The sequence below is a fragment of the Mus caroli genome, chromosome 9 (assembly GCF_900094665.2).
Source record: "Mus caroli chromosome 9, CAROLI_EIJ_v1.1, whole genome shotgun sequence".
In the NCBI taxonomy this organism is placed as follows: Eukaryota; Metazoa; Chordata; class Mammalia; order Rodentia; family Muridae; genus Mus; species Mus caroli.
The window spans coordinates 52,479,813-52,499,132 of NC_034578.1; the positions used below are offsets into that span (position 1 = coordinate 52,479,813).

The 19,320-nt window shown below is 38.5% G+C and overlaps 1 protein-coding gene across 2 annotated transcripts in view; it reads right to left on the reverse strand.

Annotated features, from left to right (window-relative positions):
- Window positions 1–19,320, reverse strand: part of Scaper (S-phase cyclin A associated protein in the ER) — a 343,420-nt gene that overhangs the window by 185,434 nt on the left and 138,666 nt on the right. For both annotated transcript variants that reach the window (XM_021171564.2, XM_029481364.1), the window contains exons 22-23: window positions 7,719–7,855; window positions 3,505–3,570 (exon numbers count right to left, since the gene is read on the reverse strand). In XM_021171564.2, the coding sequence (XP_021027223.1) occupies window positions 3,505–3,570; window positions 7,719–7,855 (203 nt within the window). The remainder of the gene's footprint in view (window positions 1–3,504; window positions 3,571–7,718; window positions 7,856–19,320) is intronic.

Here is a 19,320-nt window from a genome sequence, read left to right on the forward strand (position 1 = left end):
CAGCAAAATCTGCTAGTGTATGCAATGGTGTCAGCGTTTGGAAGCTGATTATGGGATGGATCCCTGGATATGGCAGTCTCTAGATGGTCCATCCTTTCCTCACAGCTCCAAACTTTGTCTCTGTAACTCCTTCCATGGGTGTTTTACTTGAAACTAAGAGCTGTAGTTTCATTACTTTACCCACAGCACCATTATTTAGTCCACAGTTGAGTAAAACTCCACTTTGCTTATATCCCATTTTAAATGATGTCAGTTGATGAGAGGCTAAGCTGATCCCAAGCATGGCTGTGTCAAACTGTGCCCTGATGACTATGAGTACAGAGCAATCTCCACAGTAAATGTGGCTGTGATTGTCTGACCCACATCCCCAGAACTGGTATGAGGGAATCATGTCCGAGGTCTATCTTTAGTTCTTTGAGAAGCTTTCATAATGATTTCCATGTTAGCTGGGTTAAACTACTTCCTACAGGCAGTGAATAAGTGTTTCTTTTTCCTACATATGCTTTTACTTTCTTAGTGGGAGCCATTTCAACAGGAAAAGAAGAGTCAGCATAGTTTTGATTTGCTTATATGTAATGGGTAAAAATACAGTAAAGTATGTATGTATTTATCGGTCAGTTAGTCTCTTCTATGTGAAAAGCATTTGTTCCGTTCCATGTCTGTTTTGTTGATTGGATTATTTGGTCTTCTAGAAATAAATCCTATCCCATAAATGCTGATAAAGAATTTCTTTTTTATTATTGACTATCTTCATTGTTTCCTTTGCTATGGAAAGTTTTTCTTTTTTTAATTTTAAGCAATCTCATTTGTCAATTCTTGATCTTTTTACCTAAAATAGTAAAATTCTATTTAGACAGGCATTATCTATACCTAATAACTAGAGATGTTCTCCAATGTTTTATTCTGGTTGTCTGTCATTGTATTAAAGTAGGTTTTGTTTTTTGGTTCCCCTCTGCACACTTTTAATTGATTTTTGTATTGTGTGAAGGATAGCAATCTTTATCCAGTCTTTTACATTTCGATAACCAGTTTTCCTAGCACCATGAGCTAAACAGCCTGTCTTGCCTATGTCTTATTTAGGTTCCTTAATGAAGAATAAATAGCTGTTTAGGCTTACTTTTGGATCAACTACACTATTCATCAGTGTACATGTTTTTATTCTAGTACCATGCTAATTTTCTTAATGTAACTCTAACAGTTTGAAGTCAGGTGTTGGCATACACTCAACAGTGCCTATAGTTCAGGATTTATTTAGCTATTCAAGATCTTCATTGTTTCCATATGAAATTTAAGATGTATGTTCTACTTCAGTTGTATTTTAATTAAGGTTGCGTTAAACCTGTTTACTGATTTAGTACATAGATATTTTAATTACAGTCTGTCAAACCATGAACATGAGAGGTCTCTGTATTCAATTTCTTTTTTCAGTGCCTTATAGTCTTCTCTGTTTAAGTCTTTAATAACTGGCTTTTAAAAGGGTTACTGTGTGGGTAAGGTGTGGGTATACAGAAAAGCTTTCAATCTGTGTGCTGATTTTGCATTCTGTTACTTTCCTGAAAGTGTTTAGCAAATCTATGAGTCTTCTGGTAGAGTTTTTAATGATAAGATTGTATCATTTGCAATTAGGGAAATGTGACTTATATTTATTTTTAACCATCTCACTTCTTTTGCATGCCTTATTTCTATGGCTATGGTTTCTTCTTTCTTTTCTCCTCCCCCCTTTTCCCCGTTTCAAAAGAGAAGTGACAGTGGATGCTGACTTTAGAGAGAATGTGTTTTGTTTTTCCCATCCAGGACAAGCTGGCTACAGGTCTGCCCTACAGAATCTTATTTTTACTTTCATGTCTTTATCAAATGCAATATTGTCTTTACAGAGTGAGTCTGGAATTGTTCCTTCTCTATTTTATGGAATAGTCTGAGAAGTAATGGTGCTAGTTCATCTTTAAAGATACTGTAGGACTCAGCAGCCAACCTATACAGTCCTCAGTTTTTCTGTTTGGAAAATTACATTATTTCAATTTCAGTAATTTTGTGATACAGACATCAGAACATCTATGTTTTTAAACAGCATATCTACTTAGTGAGGTGAGTGTTGTTTTCATGGTACCACTCACACTTCTCTTTGCCCTGCCAATGGCATGCCACTTCTGTCACTATGTGTCCTGAAGATCGCTCTTTCCTCATTCTGCTCACTAAACTTTTGGGTTCAATTTGTTTTCAAATAAGATTGTTAGTTCTTAGCTAAATTATAATGTGCATTTTTGACACTCTCGGTTTGATGCCTTTGTCTCAGTCTCTACCTTCTGCAGCTGGGTCAGCTGCAAGCACTGGAACAGCCTTTCTGTCCCTCAGTTTCTATTGCTGATATTTTCTGTTTTGAAATTATGCTCGTATTTCTGAAATCTAAGCACCTTCCCACCATCACCCACATTCCAAACAGCTCTACAGCTCTTGTCACCCTACTCTACAGAGACAGTAACATCAGTGACTGGCACTCTAACAGTCTATTATCTTCCTCCACCTTACTCACTAATACATTTCTGGCTTCCAGGGTGTACTGTTTACTCTATCAGTCTCCAAGTATCAGAACATCAAAAGGCATCAGTGGGTGCAGCATAGGTACTTGGATCTACTGAACACATGAGAGGAATTTTTATCCAGCAACATGACTGTTCTCATCACATCCAAAATCCTTCTAGGTCAGTGTTGTCTGGCTGGAACGCAGACATGCCACACACCTTTAATCCCAAAAATCACATCTACTTGAGGGGCAGACAAAGTGATGAATCAGAAAAATTTGACAAACTAAGTCAGAGATTAAATATTTACAACACACATCAGGAGAATAAAAGTTACTTTTACAATGGCGCCAGGAGACATATCACAATTTCATGTTTCCAAAGTATTAGCTTACAGTTTTTCTCCCTCCCTCCACTCGGCATCTATTTTAATTTTCATTGAAAATTAGATTTCTTCCAATTTCAAGAGTTTATTTTCTTCTGTTTAAGCTCACTCTTTCTTTATAGTGTCTGAAGGAAGGAGTACAGATAATTCACTTCAGACCTTTTCTTGCATGTACATGGAATGCTGTTAATTTCCTTCTAGGTATTTTCACTGCACCCATAGATTCTGATTAGACTGTTTATGTTTCTGTTCATTTCAAAAAGATTTAAAATTTTTCCTCAGACTTCATAGCTAACCTGTGTGTTATTTAATCTCCTTACTTTATCAGCAAGCATCTGTGATCTTTCAATACTGTTCCACCATAATCAGAGAGCTGACACCGCATTATTCCTGCTCTTTCTAAATTGTGCTTTTTCTTAAATTCTAATAAGATTGTCCTCAAGCTTCTGTTTGAGGCCATTCCTAAATTCTTAATTAACAATACTAAGAAGCCAAAAGGGAATTCCAATTTGCTAAGTAACGGTACGATAATCCAGACAAAGTTCTTTTAAAGGCAGAAGCCAAGGAGAAACAAACTAAAATATGGTATAAAATACTCACTTTGCTTTATAAGGTGACTCAGAGCCAGAATTTTTGGTTTCCACTAAATTCTCATATTCTTTTGCCCTAAAGAAAAAAAGATTTCATCTTTATTAGTTATTTTACAGCCATTTATATAATGATACAAAAGGTTATTCTAGTTTTTCCATTCCCAGTAATGTATCATACTGTTAATGTGACAAACTTTCCCTTAAATTATATAAATGCTATCCTGAGAGATGGAAAATGTACACTTGCTCATAAGATATAGATCTCACTCAGTAAGAATACTACTGAGTTTATAGGCTTGGTTGATTAAAGAATTATAGAAATGTAAAAATAAATTTGTAGTAAATTTAAAAGGCCATATGATTCCGACAAAGTAGTTGATATGGAGAAATTTCTATGTACCACAAGAAATACATAGTCTAAAGTAAAGTATAGGCAAATAATTTTCATTTAATTTCAAAGATAAAAGACTATGGAAATAAGCTGACCTGGCCCTTAACGTTTTGTTTGACTGTTTACACTGATTACACACCAAAGGTTCATATAAATCCATGCTGGTTCTTTGTCACTATCTGTTTTCAGATAGTCTAGAGCAGGAGGTGATAGCCATCATGCAGAAAGGTGTCACTAAAGCAACGTATTAATGTTGAGTTAATGTACTCATTTCTCCTTTTTTCTTTTCTGAAAATAAAAGTGAAACCTATTGATTTAAATGCTGTATGTGGGCTAGAGCTATGGATTGATTGGTAAAGTGTGAGGCACAAAAGGTTAAAAACCTGCGTTTCACCCCTAATATCCCAGGAGAAGCCAGGTCTGATAAATCTGTAACCCCAGTGTTCCTTCAGCAAGTCGCAAGGTGCAGACAGGACAAGTCCAGGACTCTAGTGGACCAGCTAGCTAGATGCACAGTGGTGAACAAAAGACCCTGTCTCAAACAAGGTAGAAGGTAAAGAGCAACACAGGAGACTTATTTCTGATCTCCAAAGACACATACTCACAAGTACAGACTCTGCCGTCCTCTCTCTAGGATTAAACCAAAGGTATTCTCTATCTGTCGTGACATTTTTACCATGAAGTCTATTACATTACCAATATTACTATCTTTGTGGAATGGATTGTATAAAATATACAGAAGGCCTTTTACATTAAATCTATTTAAAAGTTTATATCTGAAATGACTCCCTGGAAGATATGATGCAGTTTTTAAAATCCTTTCTGAAAACATGTGTCTTCTACTGGAAAGCTTAATGTGCTTAGATTTCGTGTAATTCCAGTTTGGAAAGGCTGCCCTGCACTGCTTCTTCATCATTGTTTTCTATATATCATATCACCAAATGTTAAAACAATAGTGTCTGCTCCTTTACCTCTCATGAGTATGGCTGTAAGCTATGGCAATGTATTATGTGTTTACACATATGTGGGAATTATGGATAGAAACATCTGAAACTGTCATATAAAATAATTCTTCCCTTTATATTGTTCTCAGCAATGTTGTCACAGCTAATGAGCAATGGACCAAGTCATGCAGACATTCTTTCTAAATTACTTTCTAAAAATATTATTTCTAAATATTTTTTGTTTGCATTTGGCAGAATCTAAGGATACTGTTGATATGGTGAACCATCTGTGCAAATGACACGTATTATGCTCACTGATATAGCTTTATACTATTGTTTTATAGAACTGTCTTTAAAACCACAGGAAAAACAAAAAGTTAAAACCAAGATATACAAGCTGGGCTGTGGTGGTGCATACCCTTAATCTCAGACATTATGGAACAGAGGAAGGTGGATCTCTGTGAATTCAAGGCCAGCCTGGTCTACAGAGCTAGTTCTCTTGCTACCTATGAAATTTCAACTCAAATGTTTATTAAGGGAAAAATGAACAAAGGTTTTGATATTACCTATATGATCCATATATTCAACAATAAAAGGGAAACTGATTGACCCAAAATATTAATATATCTTGAAAAAGTACTTAGCAAGTATCAGCAGCAAGAGAGTATGATTCTGAATATAAGAATTTATAGAACAAAAACAACCAAAAAACCCAACAGTCCATAATTACAGAAAGCATGTAAGTGATTGCCAAGGGCAAATTTAGAAGGTAAATGATTGGAAGGACATACAAAATTGTTGGGTATGGTAGGGCACACTTATTAATTATCCCAGCACTCGGAAAAGGAGAGGCAGAAAAACTGCTATTCAGAGCCAGCAAGAGTCATAAAGTGAAATACTGCATTATCTGTGTCACTGTTGTCATCATCATCACCATCATCAATATCATAATCATCATCATTATCAATATCATAATTATCATGCTGCTGCTGCTGTGGACAACTCAGTGTTGTATTGACTTGCCATGCACAAGACCCATCCTGTTGTGTTATATATACATTGGGAAATGGATGGGGAAGGAAATCATAAGGAAGAGAAAAGTAGAAGGAGAAAAGGGGAGAGGAGGGCAGAAGAATAGGGGCAAAAGAAAAAGGAGATGAAGTAGAGAAGAGGGAAGAAAAACGGCCATAAAGGAAATGGAAGCAAAGAGAAAGAGAGGACAAAGAAACTGCAGGGCAACATAGGTGGTCTACAAATAAAAAAATGATTTACTTTTTATTGTATATATGAACATCGGCCTAAATATATGTATGTGCACTGTGTGTATGCCTGGTACTAAAGGATGCCACAAGAGGGCATGAGACATCCGTAGAACTGGAGCTACAGAAGGCTGGGTCTCCTGCAAATGGAGTTAAGTGCTCTTAACTCTAAGTCAGCTCTCTAGCCCCAGTGTCTATCTCCCCTCCCCATGCTGAGATTTGGTCTGGCTTGAGCGCCTGCAGACATTTTAAAGCAAGCAACATTATTTAAAATAAGGATGAATATGTAGTTTATGTCAAGTAGGAGATCAACGGTGACTTAAAGGGATCTGACCTGGGCAATGGTAACAGAATGCTTTTTTCCTCATAGTGAAGTCAGATGTTAGCAGGAGATGAAAGAGCAGTTTGTTTTAGGCACATTATACTTCACTTAAAGGTGTAAAATTTGTAATCAGCAAGTATAGGACATATAAAATCAGGATTAAGCAGGGAGTATGCATAGAGAAGAGAACAAACTAAGAAACATTCAAGAGTGAGAAGCCAGAAGTTCTCAACAGAAACTTCAAACCAAACCAGTAATAGCCTGAACTAAATTAGGAAAATGTGCCTAGAAACATACACTGATTGCTAATACTAAATTCAAGAAAGCCTTTTCTGGTCATTACATTAAGGACCCATTTAAAAAAAACCAAAAATAAAGCATCCCTAGTATTTATTATACACAAGAAATATATGGCACTTCTTTCTTTCATGAAGTCAAATCAGGAAACATCATTATTTGTTTTCTAACTATTCATTTTCAAAGAAACAAAACACTCTGTGGTTATGTCTGAGCTTTAAGATGAAACGGATTCCTTGACAGGCCACAATCTGGACATGGAAACCACAGACAACGATATCAGTCAGCATTATTCTTGTTACACATTTTATAAATAATTCTATGGACTAATAAGCATCTTCTTCTGTTGAGACTCTCATGATCAAAGGTAAGGTTTGTAATGCTTTCTCTCAATGCTAAAGGTATCAACTAAGAAAGAACTGTATTTCTGTCCTCAAACAAGATCCATCAGTCATCAAGTGACATTTAAAGCTTGTGAGGTAATGTACTACACAGTTGTCTGCTCTCAGATGTCACTTTGGAGGCTGATGATAAACTACAGGTCTGATAACTCACTTTCCATTTTAAGATATTTCTTGAACTTTTCCTGTTGTGACAGGCAATGAAATTAATTAAACCCTGTCATGGGCTTTGACACCACAGCCAGCTAACTTCTATTTGTTGATTGCTATTGATTTTCTTTGATACTTCATTTAAAAATCAATAGTTGGAAAGAAAAATAAGCTTAGTTTACAAATATTTAAATGTAGCATTGTATGCTGAAAGAGGCACAAGTTTGGCATGGCCTCGGTATCTAATTATAGGAAGAGTCCTTGAGCAGGTGAAAGGGAGGGTTTTGGATCAATACTCAGTTTTCTTTCTCAATCAAAGAAAGTGGCTATAAATTAGGTTCATTGGTGTTTTTTCTAAAGCGTTTGAAGCAAACAAGTTTAAATGTTTTTTTTTCTTCCATTAAATTAAATGTCCAATCCTTAAGAGCTTTTGTTTTATATTTAAGGACATTTCTGTTACCTGATGTTCATCCGTGCTTTTATCTTTTTAGCTTTTTTCTTATTCTTTTGCCGTTCTTCTCCATCTTTTACAGGCTCTGGTGGAGCTGCACTTTCAATCACAATGTCAACAACATACTTCTTCAAAGACAGATGTTCCTGCAAAATAATCAATGAAATGATGGCAGTGATGATATTTTAAAACAATACAGGACTACCACAGAATAGTAGACAGAATAGATTATATCTATGTGTGTGTGTGTGTGTGTGTGTGTGTGTATAAATAAACTAAAAGTAATCCCTAGGCAATAATGGCTTTCACAATTGCTTTAAAATACACTGAAGAATCTGTTTTAACTGAGATTTTCAATGACTCATCAAACCTTTGGTGAGCACAAAATGCACTATACGCTAAGGATACGCTAAGGATACACTAAGGATATATGGGCATAGTAATGCAAAGGGAAAGGAAAATATATACAAAAAATTATAGTACCATACAAGGGTTCAGTTAGTCATTTAATGTGCAATAGGAACCTAAGGGGAAGATGACACAGGTGTTCATCAGGGTAAAGAGGAAAGACTGTAATTAGGCAGTGCAGTGTTTGGTGATCTGAGCAGATGCTGGATTTGTATGTGTGCATCTAGACTAGAGTAGGGGAAAGGGGAGAGAAAGGTAAATCATCTCAGAAGAGACATGCCAGAGGTGAAAGTGTATAGCACTGAAGACAGTTTTTGTTTGGTTGAAATGTAGAATTTGACTTGTTTGCCTTCCCATCATCCTAGATAGAAGTCCTCTCACTGCAACATGCTATTTCATGTACTTATTTCCTTTACCTCTATTTTCATTCATTTTATATGGCAAAATCCCATTACATCTAGCTCTTCACATCTATTTCTGTGTCTATAGCTGCAGAAGAGTAGTGTATCTATAGGAGAATCTATGTCAACTACTTTCATTTTTTAGGATGCTATACCTCAAGCACAAATGCCAGGCAGCCAAGCACACATACATTAGCTTATTCACACCCTTGTCTTCCTAGAAATTCGTTTTAGAACCCCTCTTCAAATCTCAAACACTTGTTATTGTTTCCCATTTCTCAGTTAAAGCCTATGTTTCTTTAACTTAGGAATTATATAGAAGATCATAATATAGAAGTCCCACACACTCCCATGACCAATTTACCTATCAGTCTGTGTGCCTACACACTTTGCCTTTTCTCCACTCTACTATATTTAAACTCATGCTCCTGTCAGGGTTAAGACTTCCAAAAGTACACTAAATCTTATTCCTTCCCCTAGACTTATATCTACATTTCTCTGATTCTTCACACTTTAATTTTTCTTTAAACCATCTCAAAAGAACCCTTTTTCTTGTCCCCTAAAGCTAGTACCCTATGGAACCAGGAAGTATAGCCTCTTCACCTTTATTTCTTTAATTCTGCTCTCTCTTGAACTTATGAATACAGCAAAAATCTTACCAACCTTAACCAATCTGCAAACTGACCTTGTTAGGAAACCAACATCAAGACCAACTCTGTTGTGTCTCTTCTAGCCTTTGCCCTACAGATCATTTCCTCCTCCCCAAAATCTTTCATCATAAGGCTTCTTCTTTTGTTTCCTTTTTATTTATTTTAAACTCCAGATTTTATTCCTCTCCTGGTCTACCCCCATACCACATCCCATGCCTCCTCCCTGCCCCCTGTCTCCATGAGGATGCCCCCAATCCCCACCCCACCAGAGCTTTAAACTCCCTGGGACCTCCAGTCTTTTCTCTGACTAAACCAAGACCCAGCAGTCCTCTGCTGTATATGTGTTGGGGACCTGATAACTGCTGCTGTATGATGCCTGGTTGGTGTTCAACTATCTGAGAGATCTCAGAGTCCAGGTTGAGATTTCTGGCCCTCCTCCAGGGCCAGCTTTTCCTCTATTTCCACCACAGGGGTCAGCAGCTTCTGTCTATTGATTGGGTAAAAATATTTGCCTCTGACTCTTTCAGCTGCTTCTTGACATTACATTATCCTCCTAATCTAAAATAAGATGACCATTAAACTCTTAGGCTCTCTGCTATGCTTCTCTCAGTAAAGGGAAGATCAGCTAGGATGTGAAACCAACAAAGTGTTGCACAGCTAGCTATGTATGCATGCCTTCAGTGTCTGTTGGGTCCTACTTATACTCTCTCCAAACATCACATGTCCTCTCATGGGTTTGCTAAAGCAAGGACTAGAAAGAAGTTCAAAGAATTTTGTGAACCATTATTAAAGTAGGTTTTAAAAAATTAATAATAAAAAACCCTCTTAGGCTCCCCATGTCCGTAAATTGTACCATTTTTAACATAATTTCTCATTCATTAGCAAAACCTATCCATTCTCTTCACAACCCTAAGTCCATACCAGATTCACCCACTAACCCTCACTAGTATCTCCTAGTTACAGTCTGTAGGTGACATCTGTATAACTGAAACAACTCTTTAACTAGTACCTCAGTTTCTAACTAGATCCCTCTGACTATTCCTTTGTGTGTTGTGCTTGTACAATGTATGTGGGTGTGTATGTGTTATATGCATCTGTGTGAACAGGTGGGCCAACATGGCAATGAGAATCTGTCAAGCAAGCAAGCCCCAGTGAACCTCCTGATTCTGCACCATGTCCCCTCAACCTACAACTTGCACTAGGGTTACAAACATGTGTGGCCATACTCAGCTTTGTTTGTTTGTTTGTTTGTTTGTTTTTTTGTTTTTTCGAGACAGAGTTTCTCTGTGTAGCCCCGGCTGTCCTGGAACTCACTCTGTAGACCAGGCTGGCCTCGAACTCAGAAATCTGCCTGTCTCTGCTTCCCGAGTGCTGGGATTAAAGGCATGCGCCACCACGCCTGGCTTATACTCAGCTTTTTATGTGTCAGGATCTGAACCCAGGCCCTTCTGATTGTTCAGGAGATCTTCGTCACTGAGACATCTGCCCAGTCCTTCTAGATCTGTTCTATATTTTAAAAAGTTATGTTTTAAAAACATAAACCAAATCTTAGTAAGTCTTATGATTACTCTTATGAAAACATTCTCAAAAGTAACATACTTGTCACAAAAGCCTGCGATATGAGTTCAATCCTCTGGAAACCACATAAAAAATAGCATGAAGGGGTGGGTGTGCTTATGTTCTCCCATCCCCAGCCCCTACTTGGGAAATGGAGACAAAAAGATCCATGCCATTCCCTGGTCAGTCAGCCTAGTCTACTCAACAAGAGCCAGTTGGTGGCTTATGGTAACTGAGGAAGATGAGGTTGCTGTCTGGCTATGAATACATGAATACTTGCATTTATTCCAGCATACTTGTGAAATTCAGTTTCCACAGTACAACAGAGTAGTATACAAGTTGCCAAAGGAGGGATGATATCAACAGTTCTATCCATCTGGGACACCTATGAAGCATAAGCTGACCAGCATGGCAAATAGCCCTAAAAGTGTAGCAGTGGTACTCATATTGTAGTGATAACCAAAGCTATCCAATTGGAAACAAGACCCACTACACAGGAGGGAAATCATGCCTGGGACTAGGAACCTAGCCAACTACCTATGGATTTGAAAAGAGAGCCTATTACTTATACTTTACTAGGCCAGCATAATTCCTAACAAAATTCTAAAACAATCCTTACACCCACAGATAACTCTCACCTCTCATCAAAGAAGTGTCTCTTTAGCAAATGGAGACCATGGCAGAAAACCATAACTGGATACAATGCAGAGATCAAAAGACTGTAAGGAGCCAAGCCCAAAGTATATATTTACTACACAGCTCTTGTCATGAGGTGCCAGAAACATCAAGGAAGGGGGATGACTATAAAAGTCAGAGGACTAGGAAGTTTCTTGTGGGTTTGTGTTTCCTAGAATAACAGAGCAGCTTCACCCAATACCTCACAATATGGGTGCTTAAACAAGGACATTATGAGCACACATGCTAATGCAGCAGGGGAAAAAAATCTTACAGATTCCTACCCATAGACAAAAAAACTAAAGACTGCAGAGAGGAGGAGACTTAGCCTACACCAGGGAAGACCACCCCCAATTGGTTATACAATGTAAAGTGGTCAGCCCTGAAATTATATACATATAAACAACAAAGAGAAACTTAATAGATTATATTTATATATTTGTGACCACACAGACACAGACAGACAGACAGACAGACAGACACACACACACACACACGTAACAATAATAATCAAAGAAAAGTGAGTCATGGATATGAGAGAGGTATGAGGTGGGAACGTGGGAAGATAGCGTAGGAGGGGTAGGAAGGGAAAAATGGTGAAGTATATTCTTCCTGAGTTTGAGGAGGAGGAAAATATATAGTTTGTACCCTTTTGTAAAATAAAATGTCATGACATTAAATGCATATATAACCTTAGCTGCTTACAAATACACATACAAGTAAGTAAAATTAAGTAAACCCTTGGAGACTAGAGAGAAGAATCAGTGGGTACAGTGCTTGCTGTGCAAACATGAAGACCTGAAGTAGCAGCTTAGCACCAATATAGAAGCAAGGTCTAAGTACGGCAACATATAGCTAAGGCTCCAGCACAGGAGATGGGGCCAGGAGGGCCCAGAGCTCCTGGCCAGTTGGTCCAAGTGAAGACAGTGGACTCCAGTTTTACTGAGAGAGTGTCTCAAAACAAACAAGGTGTGGAGCAATGGAGTCGACCTCTGACCGCCACATGTACTTTCACTGTGTGTCTGCACACCACACACAATACTTGTTTCCATTACACTAAGATAAGATGTAATTTCCTTGCCTCAGAGGGTGCCATTCTCCTTCCTTACATTCATTAGAAACATTACTGTCTCAGAACAGCAAACTGTTCCTTGGCCAGTAGTATTCCTTCACCAGAAATGTGCACATTCTCAACTAAAATAAAAAACTGCAGGTAATGACCTCTACTGTTTATTATTATCTCCTTACTCTGTTAATTTTCTTCTAGAACTTGCATAACAGTACATCTTTAACTGTAGTCTTCTAACTACAATTTTCTTGGCATATGCCAGATATATATTAATGTTTTAAATAAAAACAATAGCATCCTTCTAAAGGTTATTACATAACAGACATTTAGCAAAGTGTTTCACATAAAAATTACTCATTTAGTCCTTAGAACTAAAATTAGGACACAAGAAAAAGGGATATAATTATATTTTCTCCATTTCCAATATTAGAAGAACACACTCTCAAACATGTCCAAAGACAGTCAAAATCCTGACTAAGTAATAAAGACCAAATCTAAAATCAGATGTTGACTGTGGAACCTGTACTCTTGGCCAACTATGTCAGAATGTTCAAAATTAGTTCGAACTGTGGAAGTGTATTCATATTCTTTTTATACAACCAGAAGAAAAGAAGAAAGAGTGATAAAGGAAGTCTCATAAACCAATAAATAAATGAATTTAAAAAAGAGTGGGCTCACATTTTCACACAAAAAAGGTGTGACTTGATAACTTTGCCTGTTAAACAGACCATCTTTATATTTTGGATGATCTAAGTGTTAATTATACATGTAAGCACATGAATGTAATTTTTGAAAAAAATCAATCAATTTCTGGAACTCTCTATGGACCTAGGACAGCCATAAACTCATGCTCTTCCTGGGTGTTGTGCTTAGGGCATATGCCACCATGCCTATTTCTTGATTTGTACTTTTTCTTGTTTAACTGTTCTGGTTAAATTTTTAACAGTGTTGGGCAGAAGTAGTAAAAATGGAGATTCTTAGCTTTATCCTTAAAGGGTTACTGACCTAAAAGACTCAAGTGAGCCAGGAAGCTCCAGACAGAAAAGTTGACTTGACAATAATGCTTGAGCACTGTGAGGATCCAGGAAGTTTCAGTAAGATCAATGAACCATTCTCCACTGGCACCCACTACTTTGAGGCTGCAGGGAACTGACCTGGAATGGAATATTCCATCCTCAAAGTTCCCTTTTCTATCTTATGAATCCCTGAAGCTACAGTACCTCTTGCCCAGTCTTCACTTCCTCAGAGACTGGAATCCTTCAGTTGTTCTGATTAAAGGAACAAACCTGCTTCTCCAGAGGACAGCTTTGTTTTCTTTTATTTCCATTCACCTTCAACAATCCTGCTATAAGAATCTTGACTTAAGGGGGGAACAGCTTGCAGCTGTCCACCACTTTTGTTGCTGCTGTTACTGTTCTTTGCTTATTTTGCTTATGATGATGATTTGCTAATTTGGGTTTCTCATGCATTTTAAAATTATTTTTTCATGCAATATTTTGTAATGTTTTCCTCTCTCCTAACTCCTCCTATATCTTTCATTCCACTACCTACCCAGCTTTATGTTCTCTCTCTCTTTCAAAATATCAAAAGAAAACAAACTCTACAAAAATAAAAACACTAATAAAACAAAAAATGCCAAATTAAAACTAAACTAACTAACAGTACACACACACAGAGTTCATTTGTATTGGGCAACTTGTCCTAGACATGGGACCTATGGTAGAGTGTGACTGATATACCCAGTGACAGTACATTGGAGAAAACCAATGTCCCTTTGCCAGTAGGTATCAATTGCAAATGGATCATTATGTCCATTTCCCCATCTCAATGCTATAAAACAGCCTGACTTGCACTCGTTATTGTGCCAGAAGAACATAGCAATAAATGACTCCTAATGACATATGTCTATACACACAGATCACTGCCTCTTTCAACCCAAATCAAACAAACCTTTTACAGTGGATGGGAATTAAAACAGAGACCCACAACTGGAAGATGTGTAGAGAGTGAGAGACTTTGGAGCATTCAGTCTTAAATGGCATGTCTTCATCAAATCCCTCCCCTCAGGCTCAGGGATCTATGTGGAAAAGGTGGGAGAAAGACTAAGAGGTAGAGGAAATGGGTGACTTGAAGAAACAGCGTTTTCCAGAAACAAAAGGACTGATGTACATATGACGGCAGATACCAGTACACAAAACCTGCACAAGGCTAGTCTTTTTATTTTCAATACTCCACATTTCCTTCCCTTATAATGCTCAGTCTACAATCTAGTACAGCATTTCTATTATTACATTACAGGAAAGAAATTCCCCAATAGCATCTTATGTATGTATGTATGTATGTATGTATGTATGTATGTATGTATTTAGTTTTTTGAGACAGGTTTCTCTGTGTAGCCCTGGCTGTCCTGGAACTTACTCTGTAGACCAGGCTGGCCTCAAACTCAGAAATCCACCTGCCTCTGCCTCCCAAGTGCTGGGATTAAAGGCGTGCGCCACCACCACCCGGCCCCAATAGCATCTTATGATAGGTCCAATTATACAACTTTCAAGTGCATATAAATGACATTTTCATATATAATAGACATCCTTAAGGGTCCTATACCCAATGAAAGACACTATACAAAAAAGAACTAGACACTTTAACTACCAAGGACCTTACCATTTTTAGCCAGGTGTGCAACACCACACCTGTAACAGCAGAACTTGGAAGGCTGAAGTAGGTAGGCTATCATGAATTTGAGGCCACTCTGGGCTATACTGTTAGTATACTGGGATAAGAGTAAGGCCACCAAACAATCGTACTTTTAAAATAGACAATACATTCCATTGATCGATGTATCTGCCTCTGTACCAAACACATGCACTTTTTATCACTATTGCTCTGTAGTATATCTTGGGTTCAGGGATGGTGATTCCCCTAGAAGTTCTTTTATTGTTAAGAATTATTTTTGCTATTCTGGGTTTTTTGCTTTTCCAGATGAATTTGAGAACTGCTTTTTCCATGTCTTTGAAGAATTGTGTTGGGATTTTGATGGCAATTTTCTTGAATCGGTAGATTGCCTTTGGTAGGATGGCCATTTTACTATGTTAATTCTGCCAATCCATGAGCATGGGAGATTTCCCCATTTCTGAGATCTTCTTCAATTTCTTTCTTGGGAGACTTGAAGCTCTTGTCACACAAATCTTTCACTTGTTTGGTTAGAGTCACACCAAGATATTTTATATTTTTTGACTACTGTAAAGGGTGTTCTTTCCCTAATTTCTTTCTCAGACTGTTTATCCTTTAAGAATAGGAAGTCTACTGATTTGTTTGAGTTGCTTTTATATCCAGTCACTTTGGTGAAGTTGTTTATCAACTTTACGAGTTCTCTGGTGAAAATTTTGGGGTCACTTATGTATACTATCATATTATCTGCAAACAGTGATACCTTGACTTCTTCGCTGCCAATATGTATCCACTTGATTTCATTTTGTTGTCTAATTACTCTAGCTACAACCTTGAGCACTATAATAACTAGATGTGGGGAGAGTGAATATCCTTGTCCCTGACACAGAAAGGAAACCACATACTTATGGACAGTTGATCTTTCACAAAGAAGCCAAAAATACACAATGGAAAAAAGAAAGCATCTTCAATAAATTGTGATGGTGTAACTGGCTGTCTGTATGTAGAAAAATGAAAATTGATTCATACTTGTCACCTTGCACAAAGCTCAAGTCTAAGTGGATCAAGGACCTCGACATATAACCAGATACACTGAATCTAGTAGAAGAGAAAGTGGAACAGAGCCTCGAACTCATTGGCACAGGGGGCGGGGAGTTTTCTAAACAGAACTCCAATGGCTCAGGCTCTAAGATCAAGAATTGATAAATGGGACATCATGAAACTGGAAAGCTTCTGTAAGGCAAAGGACATAACCAATAGGACGAATCAGCAACCTACAGATTGGGAAAAAAATCTTCACTAACCCCACATCTGATAGAATGCTAATATAAAAATATGTAAAGAATGCAAGAAGCTAAGCACCAAGAAACAAAGCAACCCAATCCAAAAATGGGTATAGAACTAAACAGAGAATTCACATCAGAGGAATCTCAAATGGCCGAGAAGCACTTAAAGAAATGTTCAAAGCCCTCAGTAATCAGGAAAATGCAAATCAAAATGACCATGAGATTCCATCTTACACTAATCAGAATAGCTAAGATCAAAATATCAGGTGACAGCACATGTTGGTTAGGATCTGGAGAAAGGAATGGAACACTCCTCCGTTGCTGGTAGGATTGCAAACTAGTATAACCACTCTAGAAATCAATTGGGAGATTCCTCAGAAAATTGGAAATAGATCTACCTGGAAACCCAGCTATACATTTTTGGGCATATACCCAAAAGATACCCCACCATGCTACAGGAGCATGTGTTCTACTAAGTTCATAGCAGCCTTATTTGTGATAGGCAGAAGCTGGAAAGAACCCAGATGTCCCACAACAGAAGAATGGATACAGAAAATGTGGTTCATTTACACAATAGATTACCACTCCTGTATTAAGAACAAAGGCATCATGGGTTTTTCTGGCAAATGGATGGAACTGGAAAATATCCTGAGTGAGGTAATTCAGATCCAAAAGAACATGCATGGTATGTATTCACTAGTAAGTCGGTGTTAGCCAAAAAAAAAAAAAAAAAAAAAAAAAAAAAAAAAAAACCCATAATACCCAGGATACAATCCACAGAACTCAAGAAGGTTAACAAGCCAAAGGACCCAAGTGAAGATGCCTCAATTCCACTTGGGAAGGAAGAGAAGTAACCATAGGAGGGGAGAGGGAGGGAAAAACCTGGGTGGGAAAGGAGGGAGGGAGGGTAAGAGGGGAACATGATCAGGTATTACGTGGGGGAACAGGACTGAAACCCTGAGGCCTAGCAGAAAGAATGGAAATAGGCACCCTAAGGAGATAGGAGGTAGAGGGACCCTCTAGAATGTACCAGAGACCTGGGAGGGGAGAGACTCTCAGGACTCAAAGGGAGGGACCTTAGATGAAATGCCCTACAGTGGAGAGAGGAAACTTGTAGAGTCCACCTGCAGTAGAAAGACAGGGCATCAAGTGGAGGGATGGGGTTACCATACTACAGACAAAAACTCTGACCCAGAGCTGTTCCTGTCTGAAAGAACTGCAGGGAAAAAATGGAGAAGAGCCTGAGGAAAAGGACAGGCCAAACTGGGATCCAGCTTAAGAGGAGACCCCAAGACCTAACATTATTACTGATACTATGGTGTGCTTACAAACAAGGGCCTAGCATGACTGCCCTCCCAAAGCCCAATAAACAGCTGTAAGAGTCAGATGCAGATACTTATACCCAACCAATGGACAGAAGCTGCTTACCCATGTGGCTGAATTAGGGAAAAGCTGGAAGAAACTGAAGAGGACAGCAACCCTACAGGAAGACCAGCAGTCAAGACTAACACGGATCCCCGGGATCTCTCAGATACTGAGCCACCAACTAGGCAGCATACACCAGCTGATATGAGGCCCCCAACACATACAACAGAGAACTTGCCCTGTCTGGACTCATCCAGAAAATATGCACCTAATCCTCAAGAGACTTGAGGTCACAGGGAGTGGGGAAGACTGGGGGAGTGGGAACATTGTCTTGGAGCTGGGAGCTGGGGAGGAGATATGAGATATGGAACAGTGAGAGGGTGTACTGGGAGGGTAATAAAGTCTGAACTGTAAAAAAAGATTAAAGAATAAATGAAAAAGATAATACATTTACACATGAATTGATATATAGAATGTATATGACTAACCAATATTGTAAATTCTCAAAATAAAAAATGATATTTTGACTAGTAACGTAATACAAAAACAAATACATGTTAATCATAAAAAAGTTAATAATAATAGAAAACGTCCTATGACACTTAACACCCACAAACAACTATTTTTTAAGAACATATTCTAGAGAAGTTTTATGTGTATGGATTATTATAATGCTTTATGACCTACTTTCAATCAAATATTAAAAATATACATTCTTCCCACTAAATTTTCTACAACCTAAGTGAGTGAATGCAGGCATTGTACTTCACAGCTACATTCAATCTTGTTTGCATTGTTAATCATTTGGGCAGCTTAAAACTTCTGATATAGCCCTTCCAGTAGGTGTCAGCATGAGGTCACCTTGGGCCCAGAGTAGGCAGACACCCCCAAGGTCCCGAGAGGATTCTCCACGAGATCTTAGGACCACCAGTGAGTGGAACACAACTTCTGTTCCATTCCAATCCCACGGGACCAGCATTACAGAAGCAGAAAACCTGGCCTGACCAGGGTCACAAGTCCCTTCTGGTCAGCGCCAGCACTGGGTCACCTTGGGGGCAGAGTCGGAGGACTCTCCCAAGGTCCCGAGAGGGCAGCTTCTGAGGTGTACCCCATTGCAGGCTCCAGACATCCGGGCACCTTCCCTGCCAGAGGATAGGTGTCCTCCCCGCCCGGGAGGGCTTTGCTGGAGCACCTGGGGGAGCCATATTGGTTTCTGGATCCTTTGGAGACTAGTCTGCTCAGGTAAGAGTATGGACTACAGAAGTTAACAGTTTCTGGGACATGCCCTGTTTCAGGCCTTCATCTTCTGCCAGGAGGCAGGTCCCAATGCCAGATATCTGTGCACCTTCACTGCAAGAGGAGAGCTTGCCTGAGAGCTAGTCTCCCAGGTCTGCTGATGGAGGCTAACAGAATCATGGGAGGAATAAGCTCCAACCAGAGACAACTATAACAACTAACTCCAGAGATTACCAGATGGTGAAAGGCAAACGTAAGAATCTTACTAACAGAAACCAAGACCACTCACCATCATCA